This window comes from Podarcis cretensis (assembly GCF_951804945.1).
Source record: "Podarcis cretensis genome assembly, chromosome: 10".
Lineage (NCBI taxonomy): Eukaryota > Metazoa > Chordata > Lepidosauria > Squamata > Lacertidae > Podarcis > Podarcis cretensis.
This window is the reverse complement of record NC_137179.1, coordinates 14,978,588-15,002,297: the sequence shown is the minus strand read 5'-3', so window position 1 is coordinate 15,002,297 and position 23,710 is coordinate 14,978,588. Positions and strand designations below refer to the sequence as shown.

General features: G+C 40.4%; 1 protein-coding gene and 2 long non-coding RNA genes across 25 annotated transcripts in view; 1 reads left to right on the top strand and 2 right to left on the bottom strand.

Moving 5' to 3' along the window:
* LOC307225407 overlaps window positions 1-23,710 on the bottom strand; it is a 503,606-nt gene that overhangs the window by 114,360 nt on the left and 365,536 nt on the right. The window lies entirely within an intron of this gene.
* PLEKHA5 (pleckstrin homology domain containing A5) overlaps window positions 1-23,710 on the top strand; it is a 178,303-nt gene that overhangs the window by 75,550 nt on the left and 79,043 nt on the right. Inside the window, exon 1 of one of the 23 annotated variants that reach the window (XM_079992196.1) lies at window positions 10,020-10,146. The exons of the other annotated variants lie outside the window; for them this stretch is intronic. Coding sequence (XP_079848322.1) covers window positions 10,127-10,146 — 20 coding nt within the window. The 5' untranslated portion in view covers window positions 10,020-10,126. Of the gene's footprint in view, window positions 1-10,019; window positions 10,147-23,710 lie in introns of those variants that run through there. 23 annotated transcript variants of the gene reach the window in all.
* On the bottom strand, window positions 3,598-7,088 carry LOC307225435. Its single transcript, XR_013843008.1, has 2 exons — window positions 6,994-7,088; window positions 3,598-4,077 (listed from the first exon to the last, which is right to left on the bottom strand). It is a non-coding gene; the product is annotated as an uncharacterized lncRNA (long non-coding RNA).

The window sequence follows — 23,710 nt, the reverse complement described above, 5'->3', positions numbered from 1 at the left end:
GAATACCTATATGAAACACACACGCTGCTGCTTGCTGATTAATGTAGAGCTCTCTCTGCAGGGGTTGAAGGATGTTATGAATAGATATATTCTGTGAAGAGAGGCTTGCTGATTTTTGTTCAGTAGGGTTTTCAGCAAAACTAGGAAGGCTAGCAAGAATACACAAATCTGGAACAATATGTATTTATAGGGTGTTTGAAATCTTTGCTACACAAGGCTAGGGTTTCATACTGCCTATGGATCTGAGGACATGCCTAACAGGGACAGTTTTTCATTTTGAGCAATAAGAAATAAACACACAAAGTTTCACTGTGGAAAACACATGTTTTACATGCAGAAGGTCCCAGGTTCATCCCTTGGTAGCTAAAAATATTTCAAAGAATATGGTTCCTGGGAGAGACCTGGCAGACCTTGGAGCAAATTAGACAGTACTGCCTTTTGAACAGCAGCCCTCCTTGCCATATGACAAGCTACTTTCAAAACCAAGGGGGATTTCCAAAGATAGGTTGTGAAACATCACAGGGGTCTAATAAGAAACAAGAATCAATCCTGGCAGACCTGGCATACCTGAAGTAGGCATTTTTCTACAATGCTGGCATCTTGGAGGAATTGTGGTTGGAGGGGGAAGGCCTAATATAAGGTAATACTGCAGTGTAATATTGGCTCTTCTCTTCGCTCCCAATCAAATACTCTTTGAATTTGTATTATGTTTACCAAGTCCCCCCCCCCCCAAGAATTGCTTGTGTCTGTGTTCTTACAGCATTCAAGATAATCTGTAATGCCATAACATAGGCTTTAGTTATTATGAATGAGGTCCAGCGTAGCATCAGCAGATGAGACAGGACTTCCCCTTCTCCCCTGCAGCTCCTGAACCCTTCCAATCTACTCCAGAGTATTCAGAGGAGATTTGAGGTTATTGCAGGGTGGAGGATAGGGAAGAAAAATGGTATGTGAACATAGAAAATGATACTTTTGCCTTCTGTTTTGGTATGCCTTGTGGTGGCATTCAGTATGGAGACTAGATTCTGTCTGAAATCAATCAGTGTTTTAGTTTGGTTTATTTATTATTTTGTAAAAATTATATACTGCTTGATTGGGTTTTGTTTTTTAAAAAACAAGCCTGAATGCAGTTTCCAAAAAGATTTCTTAAGAATAAAAAGAATAATTCCAAAAGCATAACTGCTTACTGGTGTAAAAGTATTTTACTCCTTACCTTAATCTGCTGCTTACTGTTTTAGTGTACAGAAAGGGGAGAAATTAGGTACCAGAGTAGATTTGTGGAAGATGCTAAAACAGGTCTCTCATATGCCAAAGGGTCGTATTTTCTTTGGGGCCTTTAAAATGTGTATACAGTATGGCTGATACAGCACTGAGAAGCTCAGTATAAACTCATTGCTACTAAGGAAAAGCTGGATACATTGAGAAGAAAAAGACCACCAGGAGTGTGTATTTTTAAAGCACATAGAAATTTCCATCACTCGTGAAATACATGGGTTCATCCCTCATGAAACACATGGGTTTGATAGATATGCACATGGTAGTATGCCACCCTGTAAATGGATTGATTAGACTAAACTTATGATGCTTAAGCATAATACATGAATTCTTGTTGAAATAATCCTGTATGTTGATTCTAGGAATCACATTATCTGGATATCAATAGTTGGAGTATGTTAAGTATATTAATATAAATCACAATGAAAATGTCTTTTGCTGTGTTCCTTGGGCAAGGTATTTTCTCTGTTCACTGTTGTACTGAGGACACTATCAGTAGAAAACATAATGATGGAGTGCAATTAAACTGACTGTGTCTAGATTAGCAAGATAAGAGATGTCATTCTGAATCAACCCATTTATTCATCAAATCGGATATCTTGCTTTCGGCAGTGGCAAATACTTAAATGCTTCAAAGGAAGTAAGAAAACCCCTTCTTAATGCACCTGGCCAATTGTGCAATTATCTGCTTTCTGCCCGAATGCTCAGTTTATAAAAATAGCTGTTTTACAACTCCCATGGTGCAGAGTAGGCTTCCTGGATTGGTATTGATTTTAATTGGTCTTAACTCAGTAAGGCTCAGGTTGGGAAGAAACACAGAAAAAGAACTCTGATTCCAGGATTTTTATCGTAATAGCAAATATTGTACAGTGGTACCTCGGGTTACAGACTCTTCAGGTTACAGACTCCGCTAACCCAGAAATAGTACCTCAGGTTAAGAACTTTGCCCTTATTGGAGCCTTGCACACATGCGCAAAAGAGCAAAGAGCCTTGTGTCCCTCTTCAAAAACTGAAAAAGGAGAGCTTCATGCATGCTTCTGATTTTCTTTCATTTGTGAAAGCAGGGGATACTCTGGTACCACTTTGTTTACCTCCATCACAGAGAGAAGCTATTCAGAATATTAAGCAAAGAGATTAAAGCACACTTGACAGTTTATTTGGCAGAACCAAACAAATTATACATCCCTTTGATAAGGCAGCTGGGAAGACTGCTAGTGGTGATGGAGACGGAGCTGGAGTCCCTAATGGTATTCTAATTCTTGAACATGACTCTTTTTAAGAAGTAATATTCTTATTTCTCTTCAAATGTCAGCATGTGTTGTTACGATTAGGAAAAAAAATTATCTTCAGCATTGAGAACAAATGCCTGTGTTCTTCCCAACTGAACCGAAACATTTATTGAAATCGGCAGATTGCAAATAGAGGCTAGTCCACTTAGAAGATAAGCTTCTTCTGCTTCCAGCTATTACTTTGTCCTTTTAGTGGGTATCTGTGCTGTAAATCTAAATAAGCTTATATTGCGGCTCCACTGAATTAAATCAGAAGGTCCACCTTAGATCAAGTTGGAATGTTCTCATAGAAGATGCTCGGTGGACTTTCTTTTACAGTTCTAGAACATGCTTTGTTGGCACTTAGATTGGAATATTCAGCTTTGAAGTTGCAGTCTGGCTGCTACAGCTTTTGTAACCATTTTCACAATCAACAGTTAGTCAAAAGGGATGAGGATGAGGGATAGACACAATTACAAAAATACAAAAGCAGTAATAGCTCCAAATAATATGTTTGTCTACAGCATAGGTCTGCAAACTAAGGTCTGTGAGATGGATCAGGCCCAATTGCCTTCTGAATCTGACCCGCGGACAGTCCAAGAATCGCCGTGTGGATCGCCAGCACGCGTGCTCTTTCCCTCCTTCTCCCTCACACGGCGGTGGCATCGCCACCTCCTCCCTCCCTCCTCCTGGCTTCTCTCCATCCTGCCTAGAGGAGGAAGGGGGTTGCGCTTTGTTGGTACCAGCCCCTCTCCAGAGCCCTTTCCCGTGCCACTCATTGTCCCCCCGCCGCCGCCAGCCCCTGCCACTCGCAAGACACAGGAGCTGCAGTTGGCTGAATGCCCCTCTTGAATGGCCGCCATTTAAAGCAGCCCTTCTCCAGAGCCCTTTTGCATGCTGCTCATCATCCCTCGTTCATCCCCCTCCCCGCCCCAAATATAGTCCGGCCCCCCACAAGGTCTGAGGGACAGTGGACCAGCCCCCTGCTGAAAAAGTTTAAGGACCCCTGGTCTACAGTATAAAGCTCTGTTGCACGAAAGAGAAATGCAAATCATAAATGTATCCATCGTTATTGGTATCACCTAAAATGTTACAGTATCTTATCGCAAACCAATTAACTATGGATTGCAATGAATTAAACTCATGGAATCCCTGGGTGAAAGAGGTCCCCAGCAGAATAAAATACAGCTGCTGTGAAAGCACAGAAACAAGTGCTAGGAGTGTGAGATCAATACTTAGAAGCAACCCATTAAATATTTTTACACAAATTATGTTTTATTCTACTGAGGACCTCCAGGTGTTTACAGAATTCAGCACAGCACATACCATACTATTCCTGAAATTCCCTTTTGTGATTGTCCTGTGTGTCTTTATTCCAGTCCCCAGTTTAGTGGCTGAAACCCCATTTCATACATTCATCCTGGTATGGCCTTGTAATGGTGTGGCAGTGAACCAAAGCCCTCTGTCTTAAGAATATGCAAGTACATTCTTCTCCCCTCAGTAAAAAGCGAGGAAGCAAAAAGAGTGGCGAAATCTATAAGTAAAAATAAAGAATCAGGTCAAAGCTGACTGTTATCCCACTCCATTAGGAGAGCTTTTTGCACGGTTTGGCTGAGAATGTTAAAAAAAAATGCTCTTCATCAATCCTTCACTCACTCTTCAAGTTGCCAGTTGACAAGGACTTTTCCCTTCAGAGCTGGTACTGACGTTTGTGTTACTTGGCACCTGCTCCTTTGCTGTTTTTGTCTGTTACTTAATATTGTGCCTCTGTGATGGATTGGAACTAGAGTAAGGAGAAAGCGCGGGAGAGAAAGGACAGGACGTTTCCCCTATGCTTTTATGCTGAAAGGAAAATTCGATTCAAGGTTCTGCAGAGAGCTTTGGGAGTAGGTTGCTTCTATGGCAAACCTATGTTGAATTTTCAAAATGCTTTGAGGAGCATCACATTCCATATTTTACCTGTAGCTTTAAATAGCCCTAGGACATGTTATCATCCTTTAAAAATGATCTTTGGATTTTCCAGAATGCATTTCCCCTTACTTCAGTAACAATTCCTAATGGAGTCCTATTCTTGGGTATTAAAGAGCTGATGATAGCTTCAAAGTTAGCTAAGTCCTACTTGGCAGTACACAGTACTTGTTTAGGAAAGTACAGTTTTTATTATGAATACAGTGGTACCTCAGGTTACAAACACCTCGGGTTACAGACTTTGCTCACCCAGAAATAGTATCTTGGGTTAAGAACTTTGCCACAGGATGACAACAGAAAATGCGCAGCAGCGGCTTCAGGAGGCCCCATTAGCTAAAGTGGTACCTCAGGTTAAGAACGGTTTCAGGTTAAGAATGGACCTCTGAAACAAATTAAGTTCTTAACCAGAGGTACCACTGTAATAGGTTAAATTCTGCTGCAGCCTATTTGCTCCTGGCTGCTACTGTTAAGTTTGTAACCACAGGTATCACTGTAACTTGGGGGGGGGGGTGCACACAAATGTATCTGCTGGGTCCAAGCATGAGGCATGTGATAGGCCATCTCGCAGAAAAGTTAATTTGATGATTGTATGTGAATTCTGTCTTGTGTTTCTAATTGATGGGAGTTGTATTGCAACCAAGTAGATGAATCTGTTTTTTCATCAAGCTGCTTATTCTGTCCCACCAAATCCACATCTAATGCAATGAAATTATCTTGAAGCTTATTTCTGCTGTCTACAACTTGAGCAATATTTTTACATTAACACTAACTTTTACCCCCGGACATTATAAGCACACCAGCTGCCATCCTCTTAATACTTCCACCTAGTGTTTCCACCACCACGCTCAATTATTATGACTATAAGGGATTCTGCAGTGAATAAAACTGCTAGCACATTTGCAAAGCTACATTGCAGGGGGTTGGACTAGATGACCCTCAGGGTGGGTTCCTTCCAGCTCAACAATTCTATGATTCTAAGAATGTTACAAATCTATTTGGTGTTTCTACATTGGTGTACAAGAACTATATTCACATTTTACTCCTCTTGCAGTGTGTTTTGAAGTAATCATATAATATGCCTAAATTTACTTCTCAAAATTTTCTGACAATGGTGCAAAATTCTTGGGACAGTTTTCTTTTTTTGTCAAAATTGTTCTAGCCAAATTTAACTCAAGGGACTTTATTTTCCTTCAGAAGAAAAATCCATCCACATGTGATTAGTTCCATTGACCATGGGCTGATTGTTAGAGGAAAGCATGTATGATCAAACTTTGCTTTTTCAAGATTCTCAGAATAGTTTTTTTGTTCTGTAATCACTTCTAAGGACTGTAACTGTCAAATAACAAAATACATTAATTGGATTGCATTGTTTCCTGAAACCTGGCAAGAGATGAAATATTTTCACCACAAGAGGGAGCAGAAGATGCTAACGGTTCTGAAAAAGGGTCTCCCTCTCTCCCCCTCACATCCAAGCCTTTAGGGTGTGTGGAACTAAAAGTAGTGAATGTTTTGCTGTTGCTGGCATAGCTGTTGTTGGCATTATTGTTTAAAAACCTAATCTCCTATGCTGGCCTCTTGGACTCAGGTGTGATTAGCTCTGCTCATTGGCTCGAGGCAGGAACTTAGGTGCTCCTGGAAGTGACTTCAGTTTCAGCTTCCTGCCTCTAGCTCCAAGCAGCGCTGGAGATACTCTCTGCATTCCTTGCTTAAGACTTCTGGTTACTTGTAACAATCTTCTTTCTTCCTCTATAAAGTACAGTGGTACCTCAGGTTACATACGCTTCAGGTTACAGACTCCGCTAACCCAGAAATAGTGCTTCAGGTTAAGAACTTTGCTTCAGGATGAGAACAGAAATTGTGCTCCGGTGGCGCAGCAGCAGCAGGAGGCCCCATTAGCTAAAGTGGTGCTTCAGGTTAAGAACAGTTTCAGGTTAAGTACAGACCTCCAGAATGAATTAAGTACTTAACCTGAGGTACCACTGTACTGACTTTCAGGGCCTATCATGTGATTTCATGTAATCTTAAAGTGACTCTCACTTCCCTTCCCTTTCTCCTGGAAGCCCCACTGCAGAGGGCTCTTGCAGGAGTTCAGCCACCTTTTAATTTTGCCACTGGCCTCACTGTTCTTTCCTAACCTCTTTTAAAAGGGGGGGGGCTTAAATCTTCCTTAGTGGGTTGTTTTTTTTTTTTTTTAAGGAAACGCTTGTGGGAAACTGGTGTGAAAAATGTGTGAGAGGTGCCCTGTGTTAAGATACCAAATTTCAGACAACTAAGTCCTAGGGGTTTTGTGTCAAGCCCCTTTAAATTGATTTGAGGGAGGGGCAGACTTAAAGGGATGCTCTATTCTCCTGTAGTTTGTGGGCACAGATTCTGTGACATTAGGTAGGTGCCCCTAACTGGTACTGCATATAGAACAACAAGCAAAGTGTTTTGATTTGAAGAGCATGCACTAGAAATGTTCATCTGGTGGAGCTATACTTACCTCATCCCCAAATCCTTTTGAGTTGCCTAAGCTAAGCTGCTTCAGTGATGGAGGGAGCTTGAGAGTGGGAGAAGGACTTCTTGCTCTCCTTTGCATGCCTCTCCCCTTCCTTCTCTGACTCCACCTCTTCCTAAAGGAGGAGGGACTGGTGCTGCCTGCACAGGTACATGATGAGGCTGCCCCCCACCTCTGGGCTCATCTGCTTCCTTCAACGTTGGCAGATGGCATAGCTGGGCTGTTCTGCCAACTGAAAGTGATCCCAGCCTATGCTCTGCTGGTTGCTCTCACTAATAATACCGCCAGCCTTAGAAGGAGGGGGAACCTACAGCTGCTGCATTTAATTATTACTGCTGCCTGCAGCAATGATGGTGTGTTTGGATTTGTTGAGGGGAGAACTCAAACAGCAAGTGCTGCTGCCAGGACACTTCCATTGCCTGAATTCTGCCCCAACTCCACATACATGGATCATAATTAGACACACCACGTGTTATTTGCAATAGGGATGTACCTGTGTAGTAGTGTTGTCAATAAATGACAAAAATGTGTGTTGTGTTGCGACTTGCTGTTTACAACAGTTGAGTGCTTGTGCACACAATAATTGTTCTGTAGCCAGTAACTGTCTGCGGCTGTTTCTTGCAAATGGTTCCCTGCCCTACTAACAAGTATTAGCAGAATCATCTCCATAGTGCTAAGTAAATTATCATCTGTCTGTTATTGCAAAAGTGTAAAGGTGTGCCAGTTTAACATACATTGAAGCTCTAATTATCACTGACTGTAATTTCTGCATCTCATTGCATTTAACTCTCACCTTAATCCCCCTCCCCCCTTTTATACCTGCCAAGTTTTCACTTCATGCATCTAATGAATATGGTTTGCATTTGAGTCCTCAAAAGCTTATGCCATAATAATTTTGTTATTATTTAAAGTGTCACAAGACAGTACTTGTGTGAGAGCAGCAAGACACACTATGGCTTGGCTATAAATTAAATAAAAATAATTTTGGACAGACTAAGAGTTTTGTGAATAATACAATGCAGCTACCTAAGAACATATAATTATAAATGAGCCTCTTACATATGTACCTTAAGTATGTATGCAAACTCAATGAGAGATGTGAGCTTGCTTTTGCTGGGTAATCTCATGTATATTAGGTCTGATTTGAGACAAACTCTCATCTCCTCATCAACACAAAGAAGCCTTTCTCTTTTCTGATCATATTTTTCAGAGTTGAAAATCCCTGTTCACAACAAAATAGTTGTGGAGAACTGTAGAAGAATAGCCAGTGCTCTTGAAGAGAGGTGTGGATGCTGCTTCTGGCTGTAGAAAAATTTTGATACTGTATTGAAATGTTTATTTGATTGTCATTGAATCTTCCCACCACACTTGCCATCCTCTCCTGACACAACTGTATGGCACGCCACACCCTTTGAGAACCACTGTGTTAATAAATCAAGTTGTGCTTTAATAAAGTTTGAGAAATGCTGCCCTGGCCTGATTCTGTGCTTTCTATCTTTTTGTTTTGTGGTGATGGATTTAAAGGACCAGTGCTGACATAATGTTCCTTGTCCCAAGCTAGTTTCAAATTCTGCTTAAGATCAAATACTGGTAGGCATTAGACATGGCCAGTTGGCAGCAGCATTGCTTCTGGGTACCAGTTGCTGGAAACTGCAGGAAGGGCAAGTGGTTTTGTGCTTGGGTCCTGCTTATGGGTTTCCCACAGGCATCTGGTTGGCCATGGTGGGAACAGGATGCTGGACTAGATGGGCCATTGGCCTCATCCATTGGGGCTCTTTTTATGCCAAGGCTTGTGCCAATGTTCTCCTTAGCTGGGAAGATTTGCACCAGACACAGGAGAGAGCACATAATATTTCAACTTGCCCATGATTCCCTTAACTGGTAAAGAAGCTGATTGTGTTCTGCTCCAGTCCTGATTGAGCCTTTCATTATGTGAGGGTGTGTAAGTGTTTTTGTGTTCATGTTTATAGACAGCACAGTCTCATTTGTGCTTCTTGTCGCTTGCCATTTCTTTTGTTACAAAAGCTTTTCTTCCCCAGTGTGTTTCTGCTGTTCCTTGAAAGTAACAAAATAGGCTTACAAAGGCTAGAACATGTTGATAAGAATGCATATTTCTTTCCTTGCACAATGGAATTTCTGTCTTCAAAACAGTAAAGCAGGGTGAACTGCCAGCAGTCGTGGAAATGAAGTTTTTTCTTTTCTTTTGCAATAACAAACACTTGGGACAAATGTTGTTTAGTCAAAGGTGCTTGACAAATATACTATTCTGTCATCATAGGGGTGAGATGGTTTTTCATTCTTTATCCCTTTTAAATCTTGGTCACCTGTAAAAGTTGTGATTATGCGTGCCTGTTCTTCAGAAGCAAATTTTAAGAACAGACTATAAAAACAGATCTGTTGGAAGTATATTGGATCTAATCCATTAAAAACTGAGCCGATCAGAAGTGCTGATGTGAGAGCAAATATAGTATTGGGAGATTTACTAACTTGCTAAATTTAAGTTTTAAGTGCTTAGCTTTTTGAGGAGGAAATAAGCATTAAGAGATCAGGAATCGGTTTCTCATTTTCTCCAAGCAAGCAAGGAATATCATGTTTGTAAGGAGCAAAGCATAAGACCTGGATCCCTCCGGGGATGCTTTAATTCATGGATACCAAAACACCACTTTCTCTAAGTGATCTTACAGCTAAAATCCAACCATATGAGGGTGAATAAAATAAACTAATCTGCTGTTTAGAATAGATGTTTCATGGGGTCTAAGCTAAATTAATTGGGGCCTTTGCTGGGAAAAGGAAATGGGGAATGTTTGTCTTGGGTGAAGTGTGTGTGTGTGTGTGTGTGTGTGTGTGTGTGTGTGTGTGTGTTCGTGTTCAGAATGCCTCTTGTTACACAACAGTGTTTTACTTGAGAGAACAGTGCTGATGATTCTGAGGTTCAGTAATTTTTCAGAAGCAGTGTGACATCACTCTTGTATCGGTTTTCTAGCTAGCAACTCTCAGAGCCAGGATGCTTTTTCTTGGTGGCAGGGCTGTGTACAGCTCATTGGGGAGCAGCTTCAAGACAAAAGGGTTGTGCCTCATATTTTTCCAAGTGCTGTTTGCATTGAGGCTTTGGTGAAGAATGAATTTCTCTGAAGGCTGGTAAGTGATTGTGTATTTTCTTTTACACGTGGATAATTTCTTTTGGTAAACTAAGCCAGTTTTAAACATGCACAGTTAAAGTACATTTGCTTCACATTAGATTTGGAGAAAGAGCATGTGGGTTGTTGTTTTTTGGTAAGCTTTACTCATCTAATTTCCATTATCATTAATTGTGCACAACAGGAAAGATTTTATTTTTAAAAAGCACAGCTTTGTGGTTGTTAAAAATATTGCAAGCTGGAGAATAAATTGCATGCTGCATGTAAAATAAATAAATAACATTTTGAAATAGCTTAGACATAAGCAAGTTTAGAAAACAAACTCGTCAGATTCCTTTCTTTGTCCTGTTTATAGGTTGAGGAAGAGAAAAGTGATAAAACACTTAAAAGTTCCATAGAAATTATTAATGGGGACTTCAACATTTTCTGTAGATTGTCCAGTTCATGGCTGCTGATCGGCATTGAAGAATTCAAATGGAAAAGGCAGGGAATTCTGTTTTGGCAATATGCATTGTGAAGCTGTTGTTGGAATTGATTCTGTGAATGTTACTTGAAAAGCAGGGCATATCTTCCTCCATTTAAGTAGTGAAGAAAATGATATTTGTTCTAAGTGAAGGCATAGAATCAATACAACTGTGGAAGTTGGGGATGTTAAGACTCTTCAGAAGATCTTGCATCAGCCCCTATCCATCTAACTGTGAGGAGCTTATGTCATCCATAACAGATGCTTGTTTATTTTTACAACGTCTAGAGAGGCTTTGGTTTTTCTCTCTTACTTATTTTTAAAATTGTGCATGTATTTAGAATCTCTTTCTAAAATTTTAAGCTTAGTTTTTGAGCTGCAATGCTAGTGTTTTATCACTTGCCTGAAGCAATTAGCATAGCAATCATTAATGTTAAATAACTTTTTTTTTTACCTATCTAGAGGTTGTGATGCAAGAAAAATACTGCTCATGGAAACTGAATATGCACTTTTTAATGAGAAATGCCCACACAATGGTCTGATTTGTGGGCATTAAAGATCAGAATTGCATGTATGAACTTGCATTCCATTTATAAACTGCTCTCTTCCCCCCTTGTATCACTGAAAATATCAGAAACATTGCATTTTTTACTAGCGAGAAAAATCTTTGTGAGAGCAGTAGCTTTTAATTATAATCACCAGAGCAGTTGTTCATTCAAAATCCTACCATGTCAAATCTGGTTTTTGTGCAGATAAAGTTCTACAATTATTTATGAACATATAAATAGATATCACCGGTAGTGAATCCTTGAATTTATTATAATAAGGATGTTAGGACTTCATGGATATATATAATATTAAGCCTATCTAATCCAACTTTTCTGGGGTTCCTGTAGTGTAAAGCCCCTAATCTCGGCAAATGATAGATATCTATTTCTGGCAGGGGAGAGGCTGTGACTGGAATTCAGATGGATTGATTTAGTCTATTTTTGTACCAAGCAGCTCTTTGCTTTCAAAGCTAGAATAGAGTCATTATTTTCTAAAAATGCTTTTACTTCATTTTGCAGTATGTAATAAACAAGAACTGTTACAAACACCTTGACTGTCTTTGTATTATTCACAATTAAGAGCATTCAGGCTATCATGAATGGAAGGAAAACACATTGTCACACAATACAGATAACATACAAGACTATACTGTAATCAAGGAGATCTCTCCATAGTCCACCAAGACCTAAGTTGCTATATGGTACAATGACACTTTTTTTGTTTTTGTTTTTGGTACTGTAAACTCTGAGGATGCTATTCAACTAAATCGAAGAGCAGACTTAAATGGGTCTCTTCAGACTAAGATTTTTTGAATACCACCCAGAATACTGAAAGTTCTTCTGTAGCGGGAACTTCATGAAATTCTGTAATTTATTTATTTTTTAAATACATTGTGATTAAGTCATTTGTTGTCCAGACCACTTCTTGGAATGCCTTGCTTCATGCTTAGTATTATAATTGAATATATGGATTGTTTTAGCCTAGCCCAGTAAGGCTTCTAATGCAAACGTTTTCCATAGGATGGTCAGGTCTTTGTGATTCTTAACTCCTATGGATGATGAAATGTTTCTGTAGGGACAAGGGCAATTCTGTAGCAGCTTGGGAGCCATGGTGGTTGGTTTTGGAAAGGGGATAAGTAGTTGGCTGGGGTATAGAGCTCCCTTGTAAGGCACTTCCGCTCATGTAAGATGGTTCCCCAAATTTCTACCAGTTGCCCCCTCCAGTTAGAGTCATTCACAACATACTCCATACCATTCTATACCCCCTCAACCTTTAGGAACAGCTTTCTTGGGGGGAGGGCATGGGACTGGAGAGGCAGAAAAGCCCTATTTTGCAAGTTCTGTTTGCATATCTCTTGAATTATTGATTATGTTTAGAAGTCAGGATATCAAAGATGTAATTTTCAAACATCACTTGAATTCAAGCTGTGATAAAGAACATTAAGCCAAGGATGTCCTTGTTTATTCATTTAAGTATTACATGAGTAGATCATTGTTGTTTTTAAGCAACAGTGTAAGTAAACAAGCACATTTCTCCATTCCTAATTCAGGGGCAAGCAGTATGTCTCGCTTAGGAATCTAGGAAGCTGTCCTACATCAAGTCAGCCCCTTGGTCCGTATCAATCAGTATTGTCCATACTGACTAGCAGCAGTATATTCAGAGCTATTTACTGTAACACTGGTATGTTTGAAATGGTCTATTTTATTCAATATAGCCAAGCATTCTCTAACTGGGTTCAAAAGTTTATTTATTGAAGAATCTCGGGGTATGTAAATGCAATTACAGTGGTACCTTGGGTTACATACGCTTCAGGTTACACACTCTCTGGTTACACACTCAGGTTACACACTCTGCTAACCCAGAAACAGTGCTTCAGGTTAAGAACTTTGCTTCAGGGCTCTGGCGGCGCGGCGGCAGCAGGAGGCCCCATTAGCTAAAGTGGTGCTTCAGGTTAAGAACAGTTTCGGGTTAAGAACGGACCTCCGGAATGAATTAAGTACTTAACCCGAGGTACCACTGTACCTAATATCCTTATCTTCATAACAACTCTGTGAGGTATATTAGGCTGAAAGTTGCAAAGTGACACCCTTCACCTTCTTGGCCACCCAGGGATTTGAACCCAGGAACACCTATCCAAGATCAGCACTATGCAGTACACCACATTGACGAACCATAACATTCTTATTTTTTGAGTTACAGATAGGTAGCCTTGTTGGTCTGCCATAGTCAAAACAAAATAAAAAAATTCCTTCCAGTAGCACCTTAAAGACCAACTAAGTTAGTTCTTGGTATGAGCTTTCGTGTGCATGCACATGATGTGTATCTGAAGAAGTGTGCATGCACACGAAAGCTCATACCAAGAACTAACTTAGTTGGTCTTTAAGGTGCTACTGGAAGGAATTTTTTTATTTTGTTTATTCTTATTTTTTATTATACATGCAATAAAGGGATAACTGCATCATCTGCATGGGGGTTGGGTAAATCTCTCTTAGATTGATCCCATCTGGGAAGATGGACTGCATTCCACCCTGTACTTTATCAAACATTTATGCCTCTGTCAAATCAGTACAGTTGTATTTGCAATATCCTGGTGCAAATAATTTATGTGTATTGTGAGTGAACTATCCAGGTCCAATGTAACCTCAGAAGTAAGTTATGAGCCAGTAGTTGATCTTCCTGCTAGTAAGTAGCTTTGGTCCTTCCAGCATACAGTTAGCTCTTTCACATATCCCACTGGCAGAACTGTGACAGTGGAGCTCATCAATCAACGCCTGAAGATTATACTTACTGTAGCAATGCTAATAATGTAGGTGGCAGTGAAACACCTGAGCTATAAATGTTCATAGAGAGAAGTGTTGGCATGTCCTGAGCTACTTAATTCCAAAGGTTACACTGCCACAGACGTTACAATGAGTAGAATGACAGGTGGTTATTCAGAATTTAGTTTGAAGGACCACAATGTGTGAAAGCGGAAATTGAATTGTATGAATTATGTAGATTTGAGAAACTACACATATAACTTAGCCCAAATCCATAAAATGTTTAAGCTTTGTCTAATAACTAGAGTTGAGCTGAAATAGTTTTCGGCTTTGTGCTTACTTTTATTATTGTTGAACGCCCTCATTGTTCCTGTGCACTTTTTATTACTCTCTAAAAATATTTGTCTTATTTTCATCCAAGATTTGGACACTACAAAGTGTGCAACAACACAACCCCAAAAGGGTTTTATGGGGGGGGGATTAGGCTCCAGGGTGCTATGCTATTCCCCAGAGGGCAACCCAGAGTAGCTCAGGAGCCCTGGGAGTCATGGAGCTGTGTAATTCCTGAGTTTACTTAACCTGATTGGAGAGAACCACCCCAGCTGAACTGAACTGAAGTTTTGGCAGTTTCCCTTACTTTTATACTCTGTGGGGTAGAGCTGCGGACCAGGCATAAGAGCAGTGAAAACACTGGGAATTTGAGTGCAAAAATTGCTGACAAACTTTCATGCCAAAGGAGGGGCACATCCAACCATGCATATACCCCTCTTTCCTTGAACTTGTAAAATGGTAACCAAAGTATGAGCAGAAATTATGGTGAACTATAGAAAAGAATGGCTAATTAGAGGCTCAAATAGATCTTTCCCAACTAGTCAGGGAAATATGGCCTAAACAAATTGGGAACCCTGAACAGATCTTAAAATCTGTCAGCATTTATATATTGGTTAAAAGATGAGTTTACAATCTAGAACTGTTTGTTGTGAATTGCCTTGTAGTACCCAAATACAACTTTATTGTGATGAGAATAAATCTTAAGTGTTAATTACTATTGCTGCTAAAATATTTGATGCTCTGCAAGAACAGATTTCAGTCATAAATTCCAAGAAAAGAAAAGAAAAAACACATGCAGCCTATAATCTTAAAGGAGAAGAATGAGAATGAAGTTCACTCGTTTTCTGAAGCTGTTTCAAATTTTCTGTGGGAGTGAGTGCTTGTGCGTATATTAGTCTAGTGGCAAAGGAGAAGTGAGTAATGCAGCATATGGCAAGATGCAATTAATTTGAACAGTTACATGCAAATTACTAATTACTTGGTATTCAGTTAAAAAAGAAATTTCAGCAGAAAATAAGTCAGCATTCAGTTAACAGATCAGTTTTCATTACACAGTGCATATAATCATTATTAGAGAAAGAATAGTGAAACTAGAAGACCAACAAGCTCTATATCACCACCCATGTAATGTTTTAGGTGCATTTTTGGTAAAAGGATACTGCTCTGGACATTTTTTTCTCCAAATAATGACACTTTTTCCATTCCAAGGGTATACTAGTGTAGGCGGTGTTTCCATGTGCTCTGGCACTCGTCATGGTCCTCCGTGCGCTGGTAGCGGTTTAGTCATGTTGGCCCCATGACCTGGAAAGCTGTCTGTGGATAAATGCTGGCTCCCCCTGCTTGAAGCAAGATGAATGCCACACCCCGTAGTCGCCTTTGACTGGACTTAACCTTTCAGGGGTCCTTTACCTTTTGAACCTCCCCCCCCCTTTTTTTTTTTACTAGGCTTGTACCAAAGCACCTTGATTGGGACAGAAAAGTGGGGAGGGTGACACTGATTCAAGGTGACTAAATTGACAGCTGAAATCAGAGCTTTGTTTCTTTTTGTGGACGAAAAAGCAATAGTGCTCTGGCAGTGCAGATCATTGCATTTTTTAGTGCTGATTCCACCCCCACCCCCTTGCTGGTTCCAGCTTCTTAAAAGTCATCTCCCAGGAAAAATCTACCCTGTTGCATTAATGGTCCTTTGTGATGATGGGAATTTCTCCCACCAGTCATTTCCAGTCATTAGCTTAAAAGAGGAGTAAACAAATTCACAGAGGATAAGGCTATCAGTGGCTACTAGCCTTAATTGGCTGTGTTCTGCTTTCACTGCTGGGAACAGTTTGCTTCTGAATACTAGTTAGTTATGGGAGGGGGGGTTGTAGCCTCCCCCTGCCCCTCCACGATAAGGGTATGCTGTTAAAGGGATTGGGGGCTTGGTTCTTGTCTGAAGCCTGGGTGTAGGCTAGGGTCATGGCACGACCCCAACGGGGACCTGTGGGGTACCCTAATTTCACATATGTCATTGGGCTCCCCCCATCTGCTGGTTTACCCTTAGTAGATTCCCTGCAGATGGGCAGGAGTCAAGATATAGCCTGGTTTCACCCAATGCCTAAGCCAAACTGCTCACCTCTGTTACCAAAAAAGTTGTGGCCTATCCCATTAACCTAAAATATTCGTGTTTGTGTGTTTATTACCTAAGGGAAATGTGGGGCTCGGGGTCTCAGCACTACAGGAGGAGAAAGTGCTATTGTGCTCTGGTCCTGCTTGCAAGCTTTCCATGGGTTTCTCATTGGCCACTGTGTGAGCAGGATGCTGGACTCGATGGGCCACTTGTCTGATCCAGAAACACTCTGCACATATTTTTACTTTATATAAAATCAGGTGTTCATATTTACATAATTTATGCATGTCTCAGAACTTTGATTTTGTTTTGTTTTTTAGTGCTGAGCATATGATGCACTCCTGCAAGATTGCTTACAGAGCATATTCATGGGTTCAGTTGAAGATGTGAGAATCAGCTTTGAGTATTGATAGCTTCCAGCCGTCCTTTTGGTTTGCATGCTGTATTTCATACCCAAACCTCTAAACTGTGTTACCCAACATGGTGTCCTCCAGATGTTCTGAGAAATAGCTCCCGCCATCCCTAGCCAGCATGGCCAAAGCTCTCATCCATGAATTTGTGATGAGTAGGGGAGAGATTGGAATAGCTGCAACATCAGCTTGCCCCTCTGGTCACACTCCTTGTGCATGCATTGCAGGCCCTTTCATCTTAAGTCTGCTTAAGCGTCAAGTAAATGATCTTGCTTAGTGTCCTTGATATGTAAAAACAGAAACCAAACAAATCATTAATTTCATAATTGCTCCCATTTCTCTAAAAAAAATGTAGTGCAAAAGGCATTTGAGCTACATTATTAGAGGTTCAGAATGATGCTTCTAAACATTTTCTTTTATTATAAACATACATTTTAATTTTTATAGCAAGCAATTCATATGAAAGCTTGTTCAAGAAATACATTAATTAAAACTTGAAAATTAGATTTAAATGAAACTTCTTTTACTGGTGATTTTGCAAGCTAGTAGAAATGTATTGCAATTATTCAGGCTTGGAATTTGGTTTAGAAGCTCAAATTCTATATCCCTTCTTCTCTTTGTGTCCATATATTTTTGCAAAGTAATGAATTCTGTAATTGCTATCTTCAGTGCTGGTTCCTATTTTGGTAAATACATGGTATACATTCTTATTATAAAATACTTGGAATGGCATGGTGCAGTTAAAGGTTTACACATGTGGGGGGCCATGCATATGTGGAATTGTGAAAACACAGAATGGTTAAACGCTGCTGGCAGGAATACCCAATCTCTCTGGGTTTCAGTGGCGCTGTGGGTTAAAGCCTCAGCGCCTAGGGCTTGCCGATCGAAAGGTCGGCGGTTCGAATCCCTGTGGCGGGGTGCGCTCCCGCTGCTCAGTCCCAGCGCCTGCCAACCTAGCAGTTCGAAAGCACCTCCGGGTGCAAGTAGATAAATAGGGACCGCTTACCAGCGGGAAGGTAAACGGCGTTTCCGTGTGCGGCTCTGGCTCTGGCTCTGGCTCTGGCCAGAGCAGCGATGTCACGCTGGCCACGTGACCTGGAAGTGTCTCCGGACAGCGCTGGCCCCTGGCCTCTTAAGTGAGATGGGCGCACAACCCCAGAGTCTGTCAAGACTGGCCCGTACGGGCAGGGGTACCTTTACCTTTACCTTTTACAGTATTTTGACTGGGGAATAAGAGGCTGATGTGCTTCATATGAAGTCATCCAAAGTCTTAATAGTGCTCTGAACTAGCCCTAAAAACTAGATAGATGTTGTAATTTTGAAGTAAACTTTTAAAGTAAGATTTAAGTTTAAGAGTTCTATAAAAATGAGTAATGACTTGTTACCTGGATGACCTTGTAATAAGCAACTTTTAGGCAGCTTTCCTTGACAATTCAGTCTCTTGAAATACCTGAGTGAATCTAAGTGATTCTGAACTCGTAGCAGTTAATCTCCCATCTGGGTTATGTCTTCCATTTTCCTTCCTTCCTTCTTACTCTTTGTCTCCTTTTGGATCTTGTTGGCAGAGCAGTATAGGAGCTGGCTTTTAGGAACTAGAAGAATGGTTAAATCTAGTATCATTTCTTCTGGAGTCACCATGATGAAATTATTTGTTTACATCAGTAATTGCAGTTATTAGCTAATTAATTTTCCCACTCATGTATACTTTGTGAAATGACAGTAAAGAAAGATGTCCGTTCTTAAACCAAAGCGTTCTTAAACCAAGGCGTTCTTTCTCATAGCAGCGGGGGACTCAATTTACAAATGGAACACATTCAACAGGAAGCGGAACATGGCTTCCAAGGCAAAGTTTTGCTTCCAAGTCAAAGTTCACAAACCAAAACACCTACTTCTGGGTTTGCAGCGTTCTTAATCCAAGTTGTTCATAAACTAAGCTGTTCTTAAACCAAGGTGCCACTGTAAATTGCTTTCTCTCTCTCTCTCTTTGTAGGGTGAGTCAAAATACAAATTAAGTAGTGGGATGTGTTGCTTTCCATAGGCTAGTAGTGGAAAGGATTGATAATCTAAAATGTGCTAGATAATTTCTCAACATTACAAATGTTTGCAGTAACTTGTGTTAATTTTCTTTCCTGTCCTATCCTCAATGGTACTTTGTTAGAGCTCTTTTAAATTCATTTTGTATGTTTTTAGTTTATTAAGAGCCCAATCTCAGTAGGGCGATAGATGTGAAAACCAATGCTTTCATTTGTGCCCAGACCACCAGGAACTATTTATTTATTTAGTAAAATTTATACAAATTGTATAATTGATTTTGTAAAAAATCTCAAAACCATTGCAAATGCTGGAGAACTGCTATATAGAGAGAAAAGAAAAATCAGGCTACGTATGAATTGCATTTCCACTGAAGTAGTACATCTAAAAATTAATGTAATTCCTGTCTCATTAATGAATAAAACAGTGCAACATTTTCACTTTGGCTGAGAAAATGTGACCTTCTGTGACTAACATATTGCTGCTGATGTAGAGTGGATGAGTCTGCACTAATGCTGGCAGATTTTCAAGTAATTAACAAACTGTTGAGTTTCTAGCAAACACTCCTCTATTAAAGAGATCCTGAGATACAGAATATACTGTTTTTCAGTTTGCTTCTGGTCTGAGCAAACAAGGGTGTAATCCATCACACCTTCCCAAAGCAAGGATGAAAATACAGTTAAGCTGGAGAGTAAACTATGCTGAATTTTTTAATTTAACATTGTTGGCCAATCATGGTAAAGAAAATATTTTCAGAGACAGATGATGTTGATCTGCTTAGCCAGTGAAAGAAATACTGAAGATGGTTTTTTGGTTTTTTGTATGTTTTGACACTGGGAAAGCTATATTCCAAAAGAGGTTGCAAGTGGATCCAAAAACAGTTGCACTATTTATAACGTTAATTAGTTGACTTTAGATTCTATTATGTAAACCAACTGTGTTCTTCTGTATGTGTAATAAAACAGACATCATAAGAAAAGGCTAACAAAATATTTTTTCTTTAATGCCTCTCAGATTTCAAAAACAATTTTTTATTAAAAATGTCACTGTCCCAAGGAATGTATTTCTCAAATTTGCACTGTGCTGGTTATAGTCCATAGGAAGATTACTAGGAACAAGGGTTGGGGTATATGTTTGTTTAGTCCTGTTCTAGTCCATTTATAGCAGGTAAGTAAGTAGTCCTGAGTGCATTTAGAACTGTAATGTCCCTTAATATTCTGAAAAGAGTTGTCATCATGAATCAAATTTCAAGCACCCCCTCCTCCAGTTAAATAAGGCAGGAGATACCTTTGCTCCTTACTTCGCCAACTTGAACTGCTCAGTGTTATTGCTAGCCATTACTAAACAGCTGCTTCATGCCGCTTCCAATGTGGGTGAATTTCAGTAGGAAGTGAAGTGATTTGTGCAAGAGCCAGATGGTCTCTTACAAGCTTAAAACAATTATCCCTTGGCATCATCCAGAGAATGAGGCAAGGCCTGAAATTATTTGAGTTTGGGACCATGCAGAGCATGTGTCCACAAGCCAAACAAAGCTTCCATCTAAGAATATAAATTCAGTCTTGCCAATCACCATGACCTTCCAAAAGCAGAATTTAGAAACCCATCTAAGTAAGAATTTGTAATTCAGGTTCTCTGTTTAGTAGCTGATTAAGATCTTGATTATTCACTGAAGCCAAATGGCACTTAACCTTTTGGAACAACTGCAGTAATAGCAAAAGGTCAACAGACAGTTGGGCTCATGTTTGCTTTTTACTGCTCTGCTGTGGTTCCAGGTATTCACATTGTGAGAGTCATTTTCTCATTAAAAACCCATAATTAAGACTAAATTTTATAACGTGATTCGTCCTGCTTATTTTCAAAGATGTTCAAGGAACTAAGAAAATGGTTGCCAAACTATGTGCTTCCACAGTCCTTAAAGTTGGACAGCCTGCCTTATTTTCTTACATCTCAAGATGCCTTTGAGAGGCGCCACACGATGTTCTGCGATACATTTTTTAAAGCATCATTGACATTGGAATATCTCTAGTCTTATTAATGGTTGACATGGATAAACTGAGCAGATCATTTTAAAAATGTAGCCCCAATTTTAAGATATGTGATGTATTCACTTTAACACTAGCTATGAATGCTCAACAATGACTGAATGACTGATACATTAATGGATTACATTGTACTTCAAAGCAGGCACTTACATTAAAGCAGTAATTCTTGCAATGCCCTTTTATTATAGTTGTCATGTGTGCTGCATTCAGGTTCTTCTTTCAGGCTTCTCATACACATCTTATTGGCCACTGCTCATAAAATGCTGGCCTAGATGGTTTTTTGGCCTGATTGAGCAGAGCTTTTCTTTTTTCCTTACTGGCTGGCATGCATGAGTGTTCTTCCAGACCTTCTTACCTAGTTTCCCATCAGTCTTAGCCAGCATTGCTAATTTTTAGAGTAGTCCAACAACATCTGAAGAGATACAGGTTCCCCAGCCTCTGATCTAGAACACTTAGTTGCATTGCAATAAGCCATGTCATATGTATGGAAATACCAGAGACAGACCACTTTATTGTTGGCAACTCTTTCTATTGTCATTTAAAGGAATTTCTTTAATACCTGTGAGGATCTATTCATTAAAGTCCATTTAAAAAGTATTATTTTCATAGCCTCACAGTTGCAAAGATACCAGTGAGAACTCACTTTAAAACACCCAGCTATGTACATAAAATGTCAGCAAACCTCTTGAGCACTCTTTGCTGAAACAACCTTGATCAATCTGATTTCTACAGCGTTGAGGGCCTTCTGATGGTTCACTCACTGCGAGAAGCAAAATTACAGGGAACCAGGCAGAGGGCCTTCTTGGCAGTGTCGCCCGCCCTGTGGAACACCCTCACACCAGATGTCAAAGGAAAAAACAACTGCCAGACTTTTAGAAGACATCTGAAGGCAGCCTTGTTTAGGGAAGCTTTTAATATCTGAAGGACTATTGTATTTTAATATTTTGTTGGAAGCTGCCCAGAGTGGCAGGGGAAACCCAGCCAGATGGGTGGGGTATAAATAGCAGGGGTCGGCAAGGCTTACCGGGCATGGACCGGGTCACTCCCGCAGAGATCCTCCGTGGACCAGACAGGTGCAGCGCGATGCTGGAAATCACTTCTGTGCATGCCCAGATGCCAAAAATCGTGCCTGCACAGAAGCAATTTATGGCACCACGGACATGCGCAGATGCAATTTACGGCATTGGGCATGCGCAGAAGCGATTTCCGGAAGAGAGTCCCCCTGTCGCGCTGTGCCAGTTTAGCACAGCGCGCAGGGACTTGCCGAGCGGGCAGTTCAGTTGAGGGGCAGCTCATGGGCCTTAGGTTGCTGACCTCTGATCTAGAGAGCCCACAGGTTCCTCACAACTGTTATGGCAGATTCACATTATCATTATATGATTCATGCAATCAGCCAATCACATCAACTGTCTGTACTGAAAAATGTCATTTAGAAGACAAATATAATGGAAAAGTTAATAATAGATATAACAAATTGGAAAAAAGAATAAGTTGAATAAAAAGGGATGGAAAATGGAAACCAAAGAAGGGCAGGGGAAAGTCAAGGGATTCTGAGAATTCTAAATGTAAAAGTGATTGATATGTTTAAACTGAAACTTGTTATGTAAACTTTAATAGTAAAATATTTTTAAAAAAGAAGAAAGAAAAATGTCATTTAGCATCAGTGATAAACCGTTTCTGGTTTGTTTTCCTAATTAAATCAATTATGTGTGTCACCACTGACCTCTCCTTTCCTGAATCTTGAGACACTTGCAGAGAACTCAAGAAAAGTTGGTTTGTCTTTATTTTTGGCCTTTTCAGAAGATAGCTAGCTAGCTGGTGCCACTATTTCTTACAAAATCACAATAGGAAGAGGAGGTAGCTACTTGTCTCTCTCTCTATGGCAGGGACCACCAGTAGGCACATTTGGTATTTTGAAAATGTCATGCACACCAGTCACAAAATGGCTTCTATGGGGGCATGGCATAACACAAAGCGACTGTCACATCTGAAACAACGGAAGAAGAAGAAGAAGAGTTTGGATTTGATATCCAGCCTTTCACTCCCTTTAAGGAGTCTCAAAGCGGCTAACATTCTCCTTTCCCTTCCTCCCCCACAACAAACACTCTGTGAGGTGAGTGGGGCTGAGAGACTTCAAAGAAGTGTGACTAGCCCAAGGTCACCCAGCAGCTGCATGTGGAGGAGCGGAGACGCGAACCCGGTTCCCCAGATTACGAGACTACTGCTCTTAACCACTACACCACACTACACAGGGGAACTTGGAAAAAGACAGAGGACAATGAAGTGGTGTGGGTGTCACCCCTCCCCCATCCGCTTCCCCTTTCAATGTGGGGAGGGGCATCAACATCAGCCACAGTGGCACTCACTCACAGAGATAAGCTTTTTTCAGAATCCATGAAATGTGGACATGTTTAAAGGTGTGTGTGTTCAGTGCAGAAGAGACTGAGCCAATGCCATTAGGAACTGACCAGGGGGCAAACAGTCTTTCATGCATTTTAGATTTTTGAGGGAATATTGAGTGGAGGGAACCTTTCACAAACACTGTAGGAGGTACAGGTGGGCACACTGGCACATATGAACACTGTTTTGGCATCCCTTGCTCTACAGGAAGAGAACGGACTTGTTATTCTTTCCTCTGTTTCTCTTCCTCTGCATTGGGTTGTTGCAAGAACCTGAAGCAAGCATGGCAAGGAGGGAATATGCAGGAAATAAGCCTCCTTTCATTTCTTCCCAATTTTCTATGCAGGAAAAAATGGGAGGGGAATAAGACACTTCTTCATAGTTAAGAACAGGAATGTAGTTACCTCTCCCTTCCTGTTAGGTTGACTCTCTCTGTAAAAGCTGACCTAACATAGCACCTTCCTGGAGAACGAA